We start from the raw sequence: 20,135 nt of genomic DNA, 5'->3' as shown, positions 1-20,135 counted from the left end.
CTTTGAGTCAGTTTATAATGCAACCAAGGAGGTCATCAGGAGAATAACTGTAGAAACACCTTAACTTGTTGGGTCTAATGCCTGGATTTCAACCTTATTGCCAGAAGGAAAAACAACTGAAGTATGACCACCTGAAGACTAAATAAGAACTTGGTGGCAACAGCAAAGCATCTCAGATAATTAGAGGGCAGTGAGCTCAATGGGTCTCAGACCTCATGCAGTTACTGTCTCAGAGGGATATACAAGCACATCCTCTTCTACACTCTGAAATGTATTTAAAGGGAATGTGTCCCAGTAACTTCAAAATAGAAAGTTGAACATTGTTTATTGTAATATGATCAAATGTATGCAGAGAATTACCACAGAATAAAACCAGGATAATATTTCTGTCCTGATCAAGAACAAATTGCTTGACTGTAAAGTTGACTCATTGTAGTACTGATGGAGGACACTGTAGCTTTCCAATGAAAACCTGCATTTTCAAGTGTCCCACAGTATCAGTACACCTTGACAGGAGGGGCTGACTGACAGGGCCAGTGACATGAATTAATGTGCTTTGTTCATGTTCTGGGCTGTTAGAATTCTTCCACTGGACCATGAAAAAGATCTGAGTGTCTTTGGGTGGGAGTGCAGCTGAGGCTGTTGGTGAAAGGAGATTGTTCAGCTGTAGGAAAAACCTGCCTGTTTGAATGTGCTCCGAGTGGAGAGGAGTGTCAGTGTGGAGCTGCAGAGGAACAAGTAGGGGAGAATTCCCGTCCCCTGCGACAGTCAAGTTCACCCCAACACAAGCGCAGGAGTGGTTTGGATGCTGTCAGAAAGCAGGCGAGGGGCAGGAACCATTTACATCACAGGAGAGTGTATTAAACAGAGAAATTAAACTGGTTTAGTAATGAGTGCTGAGAATGAGGTTTAATAATTATTTGGGCAGGATGTGGTGAGGTAATGGCTTGAGCACAGGTGTAAAAGTTATTGCTTTCAGTCTCAGAGCCTCTTCAGACTCCTGTTCTGTCTCAAGGTGTCCTGTTTCTGTGCAGCCTGATGGCCTCCCAACACACAGACAACTCCACAGCCAGAACCATTTTCCCATTTCCTTTCCAAAGTGGAGTCGACACCTGCTTGTTCCTTATTTGTGTTCCCTGTGAGCAGCATTGTCTTGAGGTGAATAAAGAGCATGAGTGGGCAGTGTAGTGTCAGTGTGGGAGCCCATCCTGTCTCAGGGTATTGTAGTGTGAAGGTGGGACCTTGATACTGGAATCAGAGCTACTTGCAGCCTCTCCAGTCCACTGCATTACAGTGTAGCTGCTCCCTGTGCTGTTGAAATGATAATTAGCAGGATCAGCAGTCATTAAGCAGCTGGTTGAATCAGATTACTTCAGTGGACTACACTGGGAGGGCTGCAAGCTGAGTAGCTCCGAATAAAACTAATTTTATCCTTTTAATTTTATGTTTAACTGTCCCTGTTAGGGGATTTTTGGTCTGTTGTGTCCCTGTTTGAAAAGGATTCTGGGCTGTCGGCTTTTCGCGGTCCGAGTGTCAAGTGTCATGAAATGGGGCTTGAAAAGTCAATGAATTTCGCAACTTACTTTTGTCGGAGCTGCCGGAGAGGCTGTAGGACGTGTGGCTTCAACTCTGCGGAGAGAAACGTGGTATTAAAATCGTGCTTCAGCTTATTTTAACTGTTTGTGTTGTATTTTGTTATTTACCTGTTTAATAAGCTTTTTCTCGTTTGTATTCCAGGCTTCTGCAGGATCCTGGCGCGGCTCTGGGCTTTAAACGGCGGCTGTCGGGTCCTTCTCGGCGTGGAGACCTGAGCGCAGACCCACCCGTGTACCGAGTGACCGGAGCTCCGCGGCGGATTCACAGGCGAGTCCGAGTCTCTTCTTCCTAGAGGCCGAGAGAGACCCGGTCAGGAAAGCGCAGCTTCAAGACTCGTTTAGGACTGAAAACCACTTTCACAGGGGCTTCGTCTCTTACCGGTATCGACTCACTGTGCAGCTGCAGGTCCGGCTGGGTTTTCTTTCTCCGGAGCCGGTTTGCATGAAGACGCGCCGACCGGTCTGTTTGGCTTGAACTGGGGAAACTGGTAACTCCAGTTACCGGTAACTGACCGCAGAAAACTGGCGCCCAGCCGTGTGAGACCCGGTGTGAAAACCGAAACCCCCGGTGTGAGGAGAGAGAGAAACCGCTTACCTTGCTCTCCAAACGCCTCTGTCCTGCTGTTAAGGTTAAAGCGAGAGAGTTAAAACATTTGAAATGCATTTCTCGTAGAAAACGTTTTTGCTTTTGTTAAAACCTGTAAAAAAATTAATGCATGTTTTTTTTCCGGCAGCCGAGCAAAGCGCCTGTACCGGGAGAGCAGCGGGGTACCAGCCGCCTCTCTCCCAGCCAGCGAGCCGCCGGAGTCCCCCAGCCTCCACGGGCCTGGAGCACAGACCCGCCCCTATTTATAACGTGAACCCCTAATGAGCGCGAAAAGGACAACAAAGGTAGCAAAATAAGAGACACCGGGGACCGAGATGGAAATGTGTGGATACCTGCTGAATAACACTGCTGTATAGTGTCATTGTTTTATGTTCTATATCATCATTTGCTGTAATAAACTGCTGAGTGTTAATTGGCTAATTGATTATTCTGGGGTCTGCGGGGTGGGGTACAGGGGTGTAGAGAGGCCTGCGTCCTAGACTGCAGCCTCCATCCCCGGCCTCAATTAGAGCCCCGCCGTCGGAGGACACTCGCAGGCCGGCAGGTGAAGGATGACGCTCCGCGCTGCTGAGGGAACGCGTCCCGTCACCATGGTGACTGAGAAAGGGGGTGTGGCTGTGCTGAAGGTTCAGCGTGTGGAAGAGGTGGGTGTAAGAACAGCCAATCACAAGAGCGCAAGTTCAGCCCGAGAGAAAAATATCAGCCGAGCCAGGCGGGTCTCGAACCCGAGGTGGAAACGTGTAAGAGTCGGGGTTTAGCAGAGTGAGCTATACTATCTGTCGAATCTGGGAAAAAATGAAAATAATTCTGTTCTCGCAATTCTAAAAGTAGTATCTCTGCTCATCTCCTGTGTTTCGGGTTTTACAAAAGCTTTTCTTTGTGGGCCTGAACCCAGATCAGCACCAACCGCACATCAGTCTGGGGATTTGAACCCGGACTCTCACCACCGCCCGGAGACCAGCGCGCTACACGACAAGCCACAGCGTCGCGCGGATAATTCAGAGCCGCCAAATATAAAAGTTTTAAAACTGCCATTTACCCCACAGCTGAGAGCAGGAGCCCCTTCTGTAATAAAGACGGAGCAGAAGCACAGCTGGACTGCAGGAGCCACTGCACACCTGCAGCTCAGATGAAGTGAGTTGATGATGTTTGTGAAGATGGAGGAGAGTTGGAGCTGCGCTGAATCCTGCAGTGATCTGGAGCTGCTGTGATCCTGCACAGTGTTCAGAGGGGCTGTCAGTCCTGCCTGTTGCACAGGACTCTGCTTCACTGTGAAAGGTGTTGCAGTGAGACAGTGTGACTCCATCTGTTTGTATTGAGCAGCTCGGAGTTTGACAGTATGATGGAATTAGACTTGAATTATACATGTGGACAATCAGGCTTCACCTTTCCACTGTTCTCCATGAGAATCTCACCCCTCGCAAGGCACAGAGCTCATATCAGAAGTTCCCCCGAAACTCTTCGATAGAATGACTAGCAGAGAGCTCTCTCATCACCACGAAGACAACAGTTTCCTCCACAGACACTGGAAATAAAACCCAAGAGCATGGAAGAGGTGTGCCTCTAGTGGTCATGTGAAGTGCTGCAGCCTGGAGCCCTGTGACTGGACAGCTGACCCACAGGGGCTCAGGAGAGGGAGTCGGGCCTGAAGCAGAGAGCCAGCAGTGTGCTGGAGCCCAGCCTGTCTGAGAGGGAGGAGACAGGAGCCCTGCAGGTGAGTGTGGGGCTGTGGCCCAGTCACCCTGCTGCTGGTGGGACTGGTGTGGGGGTCTCTCTGCACCAGGAGCCCAGCTGGTGTGGCAGCTGCTGGTGCTCTGGACAGGACTGGCTCCAGCCTGCAGGGTCCTGAGCTCAAGGCTGTGGAGGGGCTGGCCTGTCTCAGGTCAGGGTCAGCAGGGGGAGAGGAAGGAGTCTGCTGGGAGCCCAGGGTCTCCAGTGCAGTGGGGAGCTCGGAGCCCAGTGTCTAGAAGTGTTGTGGGAGTATCTCTGTGTCCCAGAGAGGAGGGTGGACAGTGATGCCCCAGTGTCTTGGGGGAGAGAGTAGTGACCTGTCCAGCACAGAACCTGCTGGGTCAGGACTGACTCTCTGCATGTGTTGCCCCTTAACTTTTTTATTAAAAAAAAAACCTTATGGCTGGTATCATCTGCCTGTTTAAGTCTTGACATTTCTCTTTTAATCCTTCTAATTCCCCAGTGCAGTCCTGATGCTGTTGAATAACCTCCTCTCTGGCTGAAGCTCCAGCCCTGTAGAGTCTTTGTCCTGAGTCAGACTGTTCTCTCAGTCGTCAGCGGTCCCTGCTGTGATCTGAAAGTGATTTAATAAACTTCTACAGCTCTTGCCTCACTGGCTCCAGGTCTTCTTTCCTCAAGTGGGGTCCTCTGATCACAGCCCCTCTGCCAGCAGCCAGGGGGCTGGTGCTGGTTCTGGACAGAGCCCTGTGCTGGGAACTCTCCAGCAGGGGCCCTGGAGCAGCTCGGCTTCCTCCAGCAGCACTGACTGCCCAGGCCCTGCTCACCCAGCCTGGCTCTAACTGCCCAGGGAGCAGGAGCTGAGGTCACTGGTCCTGATGGGCAGCTGTGCCCCAGATCAGTAATCCCCTCCCCCACACTGACCCCCAGCCCATGGTGACCACCTGGATGCTGTGTGCTCTGGACCACAAGTCTGTCTCCCCTGGAGCAGCTGAGCCCAGATTCTCCTGCTCCTGAACTAAAATGGCCCCCACACACAGGGGTGCTGGGTGCCCCCAGTAGGTTACCACACTCTGAGCTGGCCCCTCACCCCCAGGGGTGGGAGCTGTTTCCTGACTCACCTCTCTGAGGGAGTAGACAGAATTCCTCACCTTCCCATTGCTACTCCTGTGTGACTCCTCCTTTCACTGTTACACAGTGAGCAGACTGGGAGACACAAAGGGGCAGAGAGAGACAGGAGGTTGTCACCTGTCCCCAGAGAGTTGTTCTCCAATCGAAGTCACTACAAGTCTCAGTCCAGTCCAGCCTGGAGAGTCTCAGACTGCTCTGTCAGTGTCAGTGGAGGCTGATTATAATCCCAGTGAAGAACTAACCCAGCTCCCAGTATAATAACACTCAGTAAACAAACAAATATAAAACATGAAATTATATTTTGGCTAACTGCTTACAAAAACTACACACATTCACTTCGAAGATTAATTTATTATTAAAAAAGTTCTACCAGCTATCTTCCCTTTTCATGTTATCAGTAAAGGTTCATGACAAGCAAGGTCAGCTGGGGGCAACACACACACTTCCAGTTCTCCAGTAGGACACTAATGAGGCTGAGAGCCAGTGAGTGATGCAGGCGAAGGCAGAGGGTCAGTGTGCAGGGCGCTGGTGAACATCACAACCGTGTGATCCTCACTCCAGTGTCACCCACAATGAGTCTTGCCATGGAGGGGTGAATCTGCAAGAGACAGACAGAGGGTCCAGATTAGCCCCGATACTCCCTACACACTCTCCCCAGTTACACCCAGCTCCAATGAGCAGGACCAGCCTGACCCCTGACCCCGGCTCCACTGAGCAGGACCTGCCTGACCCCTGACCCCTGCTCCTCTGAGCAGGACCAGCCTGACTCCTGACCCCAGCTCCTCTGAGCAGGACCAGCCTGACCCCTGACCCCTAACCCCAGCTCCTCTGAGCAGGACCAGCCTGACCCCTGTCTCCTTACCCCAGCTCCTCTGAGCAGGACCAGCCTGACCCCTGACCCCTGACCCCTGCTCCTCTGAGCAGGACCAGCCTGACTCCTGACCCCAGCTCCTCTGAGCAGGACCAGCCTGACCCCTGACCCCTAACCCCAGCTCCTCTGAGCAGGACCAGCCTGACCCCTGACCCCAGCTCCTCTGAACAGGACCAGCCCGACCCCTGACCCCAGCTCCTCTGAACAGGACCAGCCCGACCCCTGACCCCAGCTCCTCTGAGCAGGACCAGCCTGACCCCTGACCCCTAACCCCAGCTCCTCTGAGCAGGACCAGCTGACCCCTGACCCCCGACCCTCTCACCTGGGCCTGCAGCGGGCCGTAGGGCACGAGCTCTCCGTCCACGGTCAGCGTGCCGCGGGGCGAGAGGGGCAGCAGGCGGAAGGCGCGCGCGGGCGTGTGGCAGACGTACGGCGAGGCGATGCCCAGGTGGGCGCCCCTCTCCATGGCCAGGAAGAGGCGCAGCAGCGTGGCGCGCGACACGCCCGCGCGCACGAAGGTCAGGTGGATCAGCCCGTCGTCGAAGCGCGCCTGCGGGGCGGCCAGCAGGTCGGCGCCCAGGTGCGTCTGGTACAGCGCCAGCACCAGCACGAAGTCACCCTCCACCGTCACCCAGTCGCGCGCCGGCAGCGGCTGGTCCAGGGGGGGCAGCAGGCCGTCCGGGGGGGCGGCGGGGCCGGGGGGGGGCGCGGGGGCGGCGTGCCGGGGGGCGCCCGCCGGCTCCGCCAGCTCGAAGGTGAAGGAGGAGGGCGGGGAGCGCAGGGAGGGCGAGGGCGAGGGCGAGGCGGGGGAGTCGGGGGGGGCCGGCAGGGCGAGGGGGGGCGGGGGGGAGGGCTTGACGGCCGTCCCGTTCTGGGACCGGGGCAGGGGGGACGGACGGACCGACAGGGGCTCGAGGGGAGTGGGGGAGGAGGCGGCTGCAGATTCGGGGTGCTCCTGATCTCCCCGGCGGTGTCCGCATCGACACAGGGAGGGCGACCGAGGGCAGGAGGCGCTGTCTGTCTGTCCGGACTCGCTGCCTCGCCGGTCTGACTCGCTGTCTCTCTGTCCAGACTCGCTGCCTCGCCGGTCTGACTCGCTGCCTCGCCGGTCTGACTCGCTGCCCCTCTGTCCAGACTCGCTGCCTCGCCGGTCTGACTCGCTGCCTCTCTGTCCAGACTCGCTGCCTCGCTGTCCAGACTCGCTGCCTCGCCGGTCTGACTCGCTGCCTCGCCGGTGTGACTCGCTGTCTCTCTGTCCAGACTCGCTGCCTCGCCGGTCTGACTCGCTGCCCCTCTGTCCAGACTCGTTGCCTCGCCGGTCTGACTCGCTGCCTCGCCGGTCTGACTCGCTGCCCCTCTGTCCAGACTCGTTGCCTCGCCGGTCTGACTCGCTGCCTCGCCGGTCTGACTCGCTGCCCCTCTGTCCAGACTCGCTGCCTCGCCGGTCTGACTCGCTGCCCCTCTGTCCAGACTCGCTGCCTCGCCGGTGTGACTCGCTGCCCCTCTGTCCAGACTCGCTGCCTCGCCGTCCGCCCTCCCCAGCCTGCTGCTCCTCGACCCCCGAGCCGCCGCCCCCCTCCGACCCCGAGCTGCTGCGGGCCTCAGCCTCGCGGTCCTCGGCCAGGCTGCTGGCGCGGGCGACGCCCCCCTGGGCCGGCCGCGGGCGCGGGCGCTCGGCCTCGCGGGCCCGCCGCAGGCTGCGCTGCTCGCTCAGGCCCAGGTCGGACACGGTGCGCAGCAGCGGCGCGTGCGCCAGGCCGCCCAGCCCCTCCGTGATGCTGCGCGACAGCGGGCGGCGGTGTGGCGGGGGCGTGCCGGCCGGCGAGGCGGCGGGCGGCAGGTAGGACAGGCGGCCGCGGTAGGAGCGCAGCGAGGCCAGCCGCACCAGCGTGCCCAGCGTGAAGCGGGCCGAGCCCAGCCCGCGGTACCGCTCGCTCTCGATGTCCACGTCCGACACGAAGCCCCACGCCACCGACAGGAAGGAGAAGAGCCGCCCGCCCGGCCGCGACCCCGCCTTCGGGGCCCCCGGGGTCGTCGTCACGGAGACCAGGTCCATGGGCCGCACCCCGCCCTTGCAGAGCAGGAAGCAGCAGTTCATCAACAGCGCCTCCCGCAGGCACATTTCATAACTGCAGGAGAGAGAGAGGAGCTGATTCAACACACTGAGAGAGAGGAGAGAGGGGGGGGGAGAGGAGAGAGGAGAGTGAGGGAGGGGGGGAGAGAGGAGAGGGAGAGGAGAGGGAGGGAGTGGGGGGAGAGAGGAGAGAGAAGAGGGAGGGGAGAGAGGAGAGAGAGGGAGGGGGGGAGAGAGGAGAGAGGGGAGAGAAAGAGAGGGGGAGGGGGGGAGAGAGGAGAGAGAAGAGGGAGACGAGAGAGGAGAGAGGGGAGAGAGAGAGAAAGAGAGGGGAGAGAGGAGATGGAGAGAGAGAGAGATGGGGAGGCGGGGGTGACAGAGAGGAAGCAAGAGCAGTGTTGACAGTTATTACCCTGCATGGTGGTTAATCGCCCCAGCCAGGGCATTTCCTGAGCCACAGGGCAGGATGCCCAGTGGAGTTTTTATCGCCTGCTCCCAGTCTGGACGCTCCATCAGACCGTTAATCACCTGAGAGAGAGAGAGGAGGAGGGTATTAACACAATTACACAACACAACACAGACTGAGAGACTGAGGGAGAGAGGAGGAGGGTATTAACACAATTACACAACACAACACAGACTGAGAGACTGAGGGAGAGAGGAGGAGGGTATTAACACAATTACACAACACAACACAGACTGAGAGACTGAGGGAGAGAGGAGGAGGGTATTAACACAATTACACAACACAACACAGACTGAGAGACTGAGGGAGAGAGGAGGAGGGTATTAACACAATTACACAACACAACACAGACTGAGAGACTGAGGGAGAGAGGAGGAGGGTATTAACACAATTACACAACACAACACAGACTGAGAGACTGAGGGAGAGAGGAGGAGGGTATTAACACAATTACACAACACAACACAGACAGTTGGACAGGCAGGTGGACAGACAGGCAGGTGGACACTCAGGGGGACAGGCCGGCTGACCTCGTGCAGCAGCCCGTCTCCGGACACGATGACGATGCCGTCCCACTCGAACAGGGAGATCTGGCGGACCAGCTCGCGGGCGTGGTTCTGTCGCTCTGCAGGACACAGGCGGCAGGGCCGGCGGTCAGCAACGAGGTGTGGTCAGGACTCTGTGGTCAGCGAGGTGTGGTCAGGACGCTGTGGTCACTATCATGCGGTCAGTGAGGTGTGGTCAGGACTCTGTGGTCAGTGAGGTGCGGTCAGTGAGGTGTGGTCAGGACGCTGTGGTCACTATCGTGCGGTCAGCGAGGTGTGGCCGGCGACTCACCTGTCTGAATGAGGTTGTAGCTGATGCCAGACTCGCGGATCATGGGCAGGATGTGAGTCTGGCACAGCTCCATGGCCTGGCCACGCCCACTGAAGGGGTTGACCAGCAGCAGCAGCCGGCGAGGACGAGGCAGCAGGCTCCGCGAGAACTCTGCAAGACATCAGAGCGCTGACTGTCCACTGTCCACTGCTGTCACTGAACCAGCACGCTGTACTGCCCACTGTCCACTGCTGTCACAAAACCAGCACGCTGTACTGCCCACTGTCCACTGCTGTCACAAAACCAGCACGCTGTACCGTCCACTGTTCACTGTCCACTGCTGTCACTGAACCAGCACGCTGTACTGTCCACTGTCCACTGCTGTCACTGAACCAGCATGCTGTACCGTCCACTGTCCACTGCTGTCACTGACCAGCACGCTGTACTGCCCACTGTCCACTGCCGTCACTGACCAGCACGCTGTACTGCCCACTGTCCACTGCTGTCACTGAACCAGCACGCTGTACCATCCACTGTCCAATGCTGTCACTGAACCAGCACACTGTACCGTACACTGTTCACTGTCCACTGCTGTCACTGAACCAGCATGCTGTACCGTCCACTGTCCACTACTGTCACTGAACCAGCATGCTGTACCGTCCACTGTCCACTGCTGTCACTGAACCAGCACGCTGCATGCTGTACGGGCGTGCTGTCCGCCTGTCGTCACCTGTCTCTGTGGACACGGCCGCGCTGTCCGGCTGTAGTCACCTGTCTCTGTGGACACGGGCGCGCTGTCCGGCTGTAGTCACCTGTGTCTGCGGACATGGGCGCGCTGTCCGGCTGTAGTCACCTGTGTCTGTGGACACGGGCGCGCTGTCTGGCTGTAGTCACCTGTGTCTGCGGACACGGGCGCGCTGTCCGGCTGTAGTCACCTGTCTCTGTGGACACGGGCGCGCTGTCCGGCTGTAGTCACCTGTCTCTGTGGACACGGGCGCGCTGTCCGGCTGTAGTCACCTGTGTCTGCGGACACGGGCGCGCTGTCCGCCTGTAGTCACCTGTGTCTGCGGACACGGGCGCGCTGTCCGCCTGTAGTCACCTGTCTCTGCGGACACGGGCGCGCTGTCCGGCTGTAGTCACCTGTGTCGGCGGACACGGGCGCGCTGTCCGGCTGTAGTCACCTGTGTCTGCGGACACGGGCGTGCTGTCCGCCTGTAGTCACCTGTGTCTGCGGACACGGGCGCGCTGTCCGGCTGTAGTCACCTGTCTCTGCGGACACGGGCACGCTGTCCGCCTGTAGTCACCTGTCTCTGCGGACACGGGCGCGCTGTCCGGCTGTAGTCACCTGTGTCTGCGGACACGGGCGCGCTGTCCGCCTGTAGTCACCTGTGTCTGCGGACACGGGCCTGCTGTCCGGCTGTAGTCACCTGTGTCTGCGGACACGGGCGCGCTGTCCGGCTGTAGTCACCTGTGTCTGCGGACACGGGCACGCTGTCCGCCTGTAGTCACCTGTCTCTGCGAACACGGGCGCGCTGTCCGGCTGTAATCACCTGTCTCTGCGGACACGGGCGCGCTGTCCGGCTGTAGTCACCTGTGTCTGCGGACACGGGCGCGCTGTCCGGCTGTAGTCACCTGTGCTGGCGGACACGGGCGCGCTGTCCGGCTGTAGTCACCTGTCTCTGCGGACACGGGCGCGCTGTCCGGCTGTAGTCACCTGTGTCTGCGGACACGGGCGCGCTGTCCGGCTGTAATCACCTGTCTCTGCGGACACGGGCGCGCTGTCTGGCTGTAGTCACCTGTGTCTGCGGACACGGGCGCGCTGTCCGCCTGTAGTCACCTGTGTCTGCGGACACGGGCGCGCTGTCCGCCTGTAGTCACCTGTCTCTGCGGACACGGGCACGCTGTCCGCCTGTAGTCACCTGTCTCTGTGGACACGGGCGCGCTGTCCGCCTGTAGTCACCTGTGCTGGCGGACACGGGCGCGCTGTCCGGCTGTAGTCACCTGTGCTGGCGGACACGGGCGCGCTGTCCGGCTGTAGTCACCCGTGTCTGTGGACACGGGCGCGCTGTCTGGCTGTAGTCACCTGTGTCTGCGGACACGGGCGCGCTGTCCGGCTGTAGTCACCTGTGTCTGCGGACACGGGCACGCTGTCCGCCTGTAGTCACCTGTCTCTGCGGACACGGGCGCGCTGTCCGGCTGTAGTCACCTGTGTCTGCGGACACGGGCGCGCTGTCCGCCTGTAGTCACCTGTGTCTGCGGACACGGGCGCGCTGTCCGTCTGTAGTCAACTGTGTCTGCGGACACGAGCGCGCTGTCCGGCTGTAGTCACCTGTGTCTGGGGACACGGGCGCGCTGTCCGGCTGTAGTCACCTGTCTCTGCGGACACGGGCGCGCTGTCCGCCTGTCGTCACCTGTCTCTGCGGACACGGGCGCGCTGTCCGCCTGTCGTCACCTGTCTCTGCGGACACCGGCGCGCTGTCCGACTGTAGTCACCTGTGTCTGTGGACACGGGCGCGCTGTCCGCCTGTAGTCACCTGTCTCTGCGAACACGGGCGCGCTGTCCGGCTGTAATCACCTGTCTCTGCGGACACGGGCGCGCTGTCCGGCTGTAGTCACCTGTGCTGGCGGACACGGGCGCGCTGTCCGGCTGTAGTCACCTGTGTCTGCGGACACGGGCGCGCTGTCCGGCTGTAGTCACCTGTCTCTGCGGACACGGGCGCGCTGTCCGCCTGTAGTCAACTGTGTCTGCGGACACGGGCGCGCTGTCTGGCTGTAGTCACCTGTCTCTGCGGACACGGGCGCGCTGTCCGGCTGTAGTCACCTGTGTCTGCGGACACGGGCGCGCTGTCCGCCTGTAGTCACCTGTGTCTGCGGACACGGGCGCGCTGTCCGCCTGTAGTCAACTGTGTCTGCGGACACGGGCGCGCTGTCCGGCTGTAGTCACCTGTCTCTGCGGACACGGGCGCGCTGTCCGCCTGTAGTCAACTGTGTCTGCGGACACGGGCGCGCTGTCTGGCTGTAGTCACCTGTCTCTGCGGACACGGGCGCGCTGTCCGGCTGTAGTCACCTGTGTCTGCGGACACGGGCGCGCTGTCCGCCTGTAGTCACCTGTGTCTGCGGACACGGGCGCGCTGTCCGCCTGTAGTCAACTGTGTCTGCGGACACGGGCGCGCTGTCTGGCTGTAGTCACCTGTCTCTGCGGACACGGGCGCGCTGTCCGGCTGTAGTCACCTGTCTCTGCGGACACGGGCGCGCTGTCCGGCTGTAGTCACCTGTGTCTGCGGACACGGGCGCGCTGTCCGGCTGTAGTCAACTGTGTCTGCGGACACGGGCGCGCTGTCTGGCTGTAGTCACCTGTCTCTGCGGACACGGGCGCGCTGTCCGGCTGTAGTCACCTGTCTCTGCGGACACGGGCGCGCTGTCCGGCTGTAGTCACCTGTGTCTGCGGACACGGGCGCGCTGTCCGGCTGTAGTCACCTGTGTCTGCGGACACGGGCGCGCTGTCCGCCTGTAGTCACCTGTGTCTGCGGACACGGGCGCGCTGTCCGGCTGTAGTCACCTGTGCTGGCGGACACGGGCGCGCTGTCCGGCTGTAGTCACCTGTGCTGGCGGACACGGGCGCGCTGTCTGGCTGTAGTCACCTGTGTCTGCGGACACGGGCGCGCTGTCCGCCTGTAGTCACCTGTGTCTGCGGACACGGGCGCGCTGTCCGGCTGTAGTCACCTGTGCTGGCGGACACGGGCGCGCTGTCCGGCTGTAGTCACCTGTGTCTGCGGACACGGGCGCGCTGTCCGGCTGTAGTCACCTGTGTCTGCGGACACGGGCGCGCTGTCCGCCTGTAGTCACCTGTGTCTGCGGACACGGGCGCGCTGTCCGCCTGTAGTCACCTGTGTCTGCGGACACGGGCGCGCTGTCCGGCTGTAGTCACCTGTGTCTGCGAACACGGGCGCGCTGTCCGGCTGTAATCACCTGTCTCTGCGGACACGGGCGCGCTGTCCGGCTGTAGTCACCTGTGTCTGCGGACACGGGCGCGCTGTCCGGCTGTAGTCACCTGTGTCTGCGGACACGGGCGCGCTGTCCGGCTGTAGTCACCTGTGTCTGCGGACACGGGCGCGCTGTCCGGCTGTAGTCACCTGTGTCTGCGGACACGGGCGCGCTGTCCGCCTGTAGTCACCTGTGTCTGCGGACACGGGCGCGCTGTCCGGCTGTAGTCACCTGTCTCTGCGGACACGGGCGCGCTGTCCGCCTGTAGTCACCTGTGTCTGCGGACACGGGCGCGCTGTCTGGCTGTAGTCACCTGTGTCTGCGGACACGGGCGCGCTGTCCGGCTGTAGTCACCTGTGCTGGCGGACACGGGCGCGCTGTCCGGCTGTAGTCACCCGTGTCTGTGGACACGGGCGCGCTGTCTGGCTGTAGTCACCTGTGTCTGCGGACACGGGCGCGCTGTCTGGCTGTAGTCACCTGTCTCTGCGGACACGGGCATGCTGTCTGGCTGTAGTCACCTGTGTCTGCGGACACGGGCGCGCTGTCCGGCTGTAGTCACTTGTGTCTGCGGACACGGGCGCGCTGTCCGGCTGTAGTCACCTGTCTCTGCGGACACGGGCATGCTGTCTGGCTGTAGTCACCTGTCTCTGCGGACACGGGCACGCTGTCCGCCTGTAGTCATCTGTGTCTGCGGACACGGGCGCGCTGTCCGGCTGTAGTCATCTGTGTCTGCGGACACGGGCGCGCTGTCCGGCTGTAGTCACCTGTGTCTGTGGACACGGGCGCGCTGTCCGGCTGTAGTCACCTGTGTCTGCGGACACGGGCGCGCTGTCCGGCTGTAGTCACCTGTCTCTGTGGACACGGGCGCGCTGTCCGCCTGTAGTCACCTGTGTCTGCGGACACGGGCGCGCTGTCCGGCTGTAGTCACCTGTGTCTGCGGACACGGGCGCGCTGTCCGGCTGTAGTCACCTGTGTCTGCGGACACGGGCGCGCTGTCCGCCTGTAGTCACCTGTGTCTGCGGACACGGGCGCGCTGTCCGCCTGTAGTCACCTGTCTCTGCGGACATGGGCGCGCTGTCCGGCTGTAGTCATCTGTGTCTGCGAACACGGGCGCGCTGTCCGGCTGTAGTCACCTGTGTCTGCGGACACGGGCGCGCTGTCCGGCTGTAGTCACCTGTGTCTGCGGACACGGGTGCGCTGTCCGCCTGTAGTCACCTGTGTCTGTGGACACGGGCGCGCTGTCCGGCTGTAGTCACCTGTGCTGGCGGACACGGGCGCGCTGTCCGGCTGTAGTCACCTGTGTCTGCGGACACGGGCGCGCTGTCCGGCTGTAGTCACCTGTGTCTGCGGACACGGGCGCGCTGTCCGGCTGTAGTCACCTGTCTCTGCGGACACGGGCGCGCTGTCCGGCTGTAGTCACCTGTGTCTGCGGACACGGGCGCGCTGTCCGGCTGTAGTCACCTGTGTCTGCGGACACGGGCGCGCTGTCCGGCTGTAGTCACCTGTCTCTGCGGACACGGGCGCGCTGTCCGGCTGTAGTCACCTGTGTCTGCGGACACGGGCGCGCTGTCCGGCTGTAGTCACCTGTCTCTGTGGACACGGGCGCGCTGTCCGCCTGTAGTCACCTGTCTCTGCGGACATGGGCGCGCTGTCTGCCTGTAGTTACCTGTGCTGGCGGACACGGGCACGCCTCTCAGCAGGCACTCCACGGCAGCGGCCCAGCGCTCGGCCTCGGCGCGGCTCTCCGCCAGGAAGGCCCTGACCTGCCTGCGGCGCCCGGCCCCGCCCCCGCGCCGGCGCCGCGGCGGGGGGTACCAGTACAGCAGCAGCAGGGGGGGCGCGGGGGCGCGGGGGCACTGGCAGCCCAGCAGCTCGGCCAGCGGCAGCAGGGTGCGGGCGTCCCTGCCCGGCCGCGGGCGCAGGCGCTGCATGTGCAGCTGCGTGGGCGTGAGCGTGAGGGCGTAGCCGGCGGCCGCGCTGCCCGACGAGCCGGCCGAGCCCTGGAACTGGCCGTGCAGCAGCGCCTCGCAGGGGGGGTCTGGACAGCGCATGGCCGATCTGCCAGGGCCGCGCCGGGCATCAGATCAGGGGCCGCGGCTCATGCCAGCCTGACCTCTCCGAGCAGTCCCACAGTGCCGTGCGTCTGCTTGTCCAGTCCGGGGGATCGGGTGAGATTTACTGAGGAGTCAGCACTGTCGCTGCGTCCATCTGCAGGCTGTCCAGCTCGTCTGGCTTCTCATCTCATCTCCCTGCAAAACATTCAGAGCAGCAGTCAGTGTCCAGAAGAGTCTAGAGCCCTGTGACTGGGCTGTGTCAGTGTCCACAGGGACTAGAAGAGTCTAGAGCCCTGTGACTGGGCTGTGTCAGTGTCCACAGGGACTAGAAGAGTCTAGAGCCCTGTGACTGGGCTGTGTCAGTGTCCACAGGGACTAGAAGACTCTAGAGCCCTGTGACTGGGCCGTGTCAGTGTGTCCACAGGGACTAGAAGAGTCCAGAGCCCTGTGACTGGGCTGTGTCAGTGTGTCCACAGGGACTAGAAGAGTCCAGAGCCCTGGGACTGGGCCGTGTCAGTGTGTCCACAGGGACTAGAAGAGTCCAGAGCCCTGTGACTGGGCTGTGTCAGTGTGTCCACAGGGACTAGAAGAGTCTAGAGCCCTGTGACTGGGCTGTGTCAGTGTCCACAGGGACTAGAAGAGTATAGAGCCCTGTGACTGGGCCGTGTCAGTGTGTCCACAGGGACTAGAAGAGTCCAGAGCCCTGGGACTGGGCTGTGTCAGTGTGTCCACAGGGACTAGAAGAGTCTAGAGCCCTGTGTCTGGGCTGTGTCAGTGTGTCCACAGGGACTAGAAGAGTCTAGAGCCCTGTGACTGGGCTGTGTCAGTGTGTCCACAGGGACTAGAAGAGTCTAGAGCCCTGTGACTGGGCTGTGTCAGTGTCCACAGGGACTAGAAGAGTCTAGAGCCCTGTGACTGGGCTGTGTCAGTGTCCACAGGGACTAGAAGACTCTAGAACCCTGTGACTGGGCCGTGTCAGTGTGTCCACGGGGACTAGAAGAGTCTAGAGCCCTGTGACTGGGCTGTGTCAGTGTGTCCACAGGGACTAGAAGAGTCCAGAGCCCTGGGACTGGGCTGTGTCAGTGTGTCCACAGGGACTAGAAGAGTCCAGAGCTCTGTGACTGGGCCGTGTCAGTGTGTCCACAGGGACTAGAAGAGTCCAGAGCCCTGTGTCTGGGCTGTGTCAGTGTGTCCACGGGGACTAGAAGAGTCTAGAGCCCTGTGACTGGGCTGTGTCAGTGTGTCCACAGGGACTAGAATAGTCTAGAGCCCTGTGTCTGGGCTGTGTCAGTGTCCACATGGACTAGAAGAGTTCGGAGCCCTGTGACTGGGCTGTATCAGTGTGTCCACAGGGACTAGAAGAGTCCAGAGCCCTGTGTCTGGGCTGTGTCAGTGTGTCCACAGGGACTAGAAGAGTCCAGAGCCCTGTGACTGGGCTGTGTCAGTGTGTCCACAGGGACTAGAAGAGTCCAGAGCCCTGTGACTGGGCTGTGTCAGTGTGTCCACAGGGACTAGAAGAGTCCAGAGCCCTGTGTCTGGGCTGTGTCAGTGTGTCCACAGGGACTAGAAGAGTCTAGAGCCCTGTGACTGGGCTGTGTCAGTGTGTCCACAGGGACTAGAAGAGTCTAGAGCCCTGTGACTGGGCTGTGTCAGTGTCCACAGGGACTAGAAGAGTCTAGAGTCCTGTGACTGGGCTGTGTCAGTCTGTCCACAGGGACTAGAAGAGTCTAGAGTCCTGTGACTGGGCTGTGTCAGTCTGTCCACAGGGACTAGAAGAGTCCAGAGCCCTGTGACTGGGCTGTGTCAGTGTGTCCACAGGGACTAGAAGAGTCCAGAGCCCTGTGTCTGGGCTGTGTCAGTGTGTCCAAAGGGACTAGAAGAGTCTAGAGCCCTGTGACTGGGCTGTGTCAGTGTCCACAGGGACTAGAAGAGTCTAGAGCCCTGTGACTGGGCTGTGTCAGTGTCCACAGGGACTAGAAGAGTCTAGAGCCCTGTGACTGGGCTGTGTCAGTGTGTCCACAGGGACTAGAAGAGTCTAGAGCCCTGTGACTGGGCTGTGTCAGTGTCCACAGGGACTGGAAGGGTGAATGGGCTGTCAGTTCACTCAGGCACTAAAAGAATAGTTTCTTGAGTTTTAAAAATAGAGTCCTTTGTCTGTGTGCGAAGAGAACAGACTGTTTAGGAAACAGGAGAGGGAGCACAGGGCCCTGCCTGCTCTGTTCAAGCTGGGCGGGACACAGCTGCCACAGCCTGCCCTCACTTCCTGAGCCGCACCGAGACAATACCCTGCTCCACAGGCACCTGTTCCCCAGAGAGCAACAGGCACTACTGGACACTGTGAGTGGTGGGAGTAGGGAACAAGCTGAGACACCCAGGCCGCCCTTTATACAGGGGTGTGAAACACACACACATACTGACACACATACACATCCTGACACACATACAACCACCTTGACAGAAACACACACACTACTATACACACACACCCCCGAAACACATAGAAACACCTTGACACACATCCACACACACACCCTGATGCACACACACACACTCTAACAAACACACACTCACCCTGACACACAGGGGCCGCCTGCAGACTCAGCAAGCCCAGGACGCAGAGTCAGAGATCAGGGCTGTCAGTGCAGGAGATAAGCTCTTATCTCCCAGAGCCTCCTCACCCCTCTGAAGGAGCTCCAGAGTCCACGAGCAACGTGGAAGAGCGGACTGGCAGGAACAGTGAGCCTGTCACTCAATAATAATATTACAGTGTGTGATCTCCTGTCCCAGCCTGAGGAACAGTGAGCCTGTCTCTCAATAATAATAATACAGTGTGTGATCTCCTGTCACAGCCTGAGGAACAGTGAGCCTGTCTCTCAATAATAATAATAATACAGTGTGTGATCTCCTGTCCCAGCCTGAGGAACAGACAGTGAGCCTGTCTCTCAATAATAATAATAATAATAATAATAATAATAATAATAATAATAATACAGTGTGTGATCTCCTGTCCCAGCCTGAGGAACAGACAGTGAGCCTGTCTCTCAATAATAATAATACAGTGTGTGATCTCCTGTCCCAGCCTGGGGAACAGACAGTGAGCCTGTCTCTCAATAATAATAATACAGTGTGTGATCTCCTGTCCCAGCCTGAGGAACAGACAGTGAGCCTGTCTCTCAATTATAATATTACAGTGTGTGATCTCCTGTCCCAGCCTGAGGAACAGACAGTGAGCCTGTCTCTCAATAATAATAATACAGTGTGTGATCTCCTGTCCCAGCCTGAGGAACAGACAGTGAGCCTGTCTCTCAATAATAAAATACAGTGTGTGATCTCCTGTCCCAGCCTGAGGATCAGACAGTGAGCCTGTCTCTCAATAATAATAATACAGTGTGTGATCTCCTGTCCCAGCCTGAGGAACAGACAGTGAGCCTGTCTCTCAATAATAAGAATACAGTGTGTGATCTCCTGTCCCAGCCTGAGGAACAGACAGTGAGCCTGTCTCTCAATAATAAAATACAGTGTGTGATCTCAGATGATGTGAAACGAGGAAACGGCTCAGATCCACAGCGCACCGGGATCACCAGGGCGGCCCGACGCCCGCCGGTCCGGGCTCGGTTCTGGCGCCGGTACAGAGACGGACTCGGGCCCGGGAGACCCGGGGACACCCTGGTATCCGCGCCGCCTGCCCCGCGATACCGGTCACCCGTGGAAATTCCCCCAGCTCCGCGGAAACCACCCCCCAGAGCCGGCTCGGCCGTCCGCTCGCCCCGCGTCCACTCCCGGCCCGCCGTGAGTCCCGCTCTCGCTCATCTGCAGGCGGTTTAGGTTTTTTTTCCCCGCTTACCTCCTGTCGTCTCCTCTCGCCGCCCCTGCTGTCTCTTCTCCGAGCTCCGCTGACTGTCCAGGAGCAGCGCCCTCACCGGGGCGGGCCTAGCCGGGAAAGCGGCGGCGGGATTGACCAATAGGACGGGGGCTTGGTGACGTCACTGGTCGCGCTGCCCAATCAGCGCCCAGTGCCCCAGGGCGACGCGGATGTTGGGGAAGCAGATGAAGCCGCGCCAGGAGTCTTTCCGCCAAACTCCTGAGTTTCCCGCAGGACTTCTCCCGTCTCCGCGGGTCTCGCGAGAACACCGTTTCGGTGAAACTGGGACTTTCCGAACAAGATGCCGTCTCCTGCAGTCAAGAGCTCCCGCTCTCCTGCCGCTGGGCCTGATTCCAGCCCAGGTTCATCTGCACATGTCTGTCTCTCACACTCCGGGTTTTACTCTCCCAGTAACAGTCCCAGTCTGGATCCAGTCCGGGTTTTACTTCACCAGTCCGGACCATTGGAAGTGTGATACAGTCCGAGTTTTCCTCTGACGAATTGATATTTGACGTCATATCAATGCGACTGAGCCTCATACGTGTGGCGCGACTGGGCAGCCAATCTTCTCACGTGTTTTTTTTTTACTGTTTTATTAGAACAACAAATATTATATTTTAATAAATTGTATTCTAATATGTTACACACGGGGGTATGTAGCCGCACCGCTGGGGCTCGAACCCTCCACGGGGACCCAGCCGGTGTAGCTGCTGTCCCAGCGCAGGCGCTGACGTCACCGGCCGCACACCTGGGCCGCTACACTGGACACGACAGAGTCAGTGAATTAGGTCTCGTTCTGTTTCTCTATTCATGCCAGAGGTATAAGAAATGTTTTAAAAATAAAAGCGTTTTTTTTTGTTTTGTAAAAAAGTGAGGGCTGATTTTTATTTCATACAGGAAACGTATGCATGTCAATCGGATATGCACTTTTGGAGGAATCAGTGGGGGTGATATTTGGCTTTCCAGTGGTACTAATCACTCAGCCG

General features: G+C 59.4%; 1 protein-coding gene and 1 long non-coding RNA gene across 3 annotated transcripts; one reads left to right on the top strand and one right to left on the bottom strand.

The window, feature by feature from the left end:
• The first annotated feature begins 1,510 nt into the window (after window positions 1–1,510).
• LOC148640467 (uncharacterized) lies at window positions 1,511–4,091 on the top strand. The gene is made up of 4 exons (XR_015930213.1): window positions 1,511–1,646; window positions 1,738–1,863; window positions 2,330–2,846; window positions 3,249–4,091. It is a non-coding gene; the product is annotated as an uncharacterized LOC148640467 (long non-coding RNA).
• Window positions 4,092–5,353: 1,262 nt separating this feature from the next.
• On the bottom strand, window positions 5,354–19,237 carry sphk2 (sphingosine kinase 2). 2 transcript variants are annotated; one of them, XM_088619303.1, is made up of 7 exons: window positions 19,132–19,237; window positions 14,900–15,482; window positions 9,271–9,420; window positions 8,964–9,058; window positions 8,380–8,495; window positions 6,216–8,022; window positions 5,354–5,620 (listed from the first exon to the last, which is right to left on the bottom strand). In XM_088619303.1, the coding sequence occupies exons 2-7, from the start codon at window positions 15,282–15,284 to the stop codon at window positions 5,558–5,560; spliced, it is 2,616 nt and encodes an 871-aa protein (XP_088475429.1). In that variant the 5' UTR covers window positions 15,285–15,482; window positions 19,132–19,237; the 3' UTR covers window positions 5,354–5,557. The 2 variants fall into 2 exon arrangements, with proteins under 2 accessions (XP_088475429.1, XP_088475430.1); XM_088619304.1 differs by lacking the exons at window positions 14,900–15,482; window positions 19,132–19,237 and adding an exon at window positions 10,882–10,952.
• Window positions 19,238–20,135: the final 898 nt, after the last annotated feature.

Source organism: Lepisosteus platostomus, chromosome 25, assembly GCF_059453375.1.
Source record: "Lepisosteus platostomus isolate fLepPlt1 chromosome 25, fLepPlt1.hap1, whole genome shotgun sequence".
In the NCBI taxonomy this organism is placed as follows: Eukaryota; Metazoa; Chordata; class Actinopteri; order Semionotiformes; family Lepisosteidae; genus Lepisosteus; species Lepisosteus platostomus.
The sequence above is the reverse complement of the archived record's forward strand: the minus strand, read 5'-3'. Positions and strand labels throughout refer to the sequence as shown.

Excerpts from the sequence above, each read along its gene's own strand:
- sphk2 (XM_088619303.1), bottom strand. The coding sequence starts at position 15,284 with ATGCGCTGTCCAGACCCCCCCTGCGAGGCGCTGCTGCACGGCCAGTTC. Across the intron at positions 8,023-8,379 it reads GCGATTAACCACCATGCAGG|TTATGAAATGTGCCTGCGGG; the intron begins GTAATAACTGTC and ends TCTCTCCTGCAG. Across the intron at positions 5,621-6,215 it reads ACGGCCCGCTGCAGGCCCAG|ATTCACCCCTCCATGGCAAG; the intron begins GTGAGAGGGTCG and ends TGTCTCTTGCAG.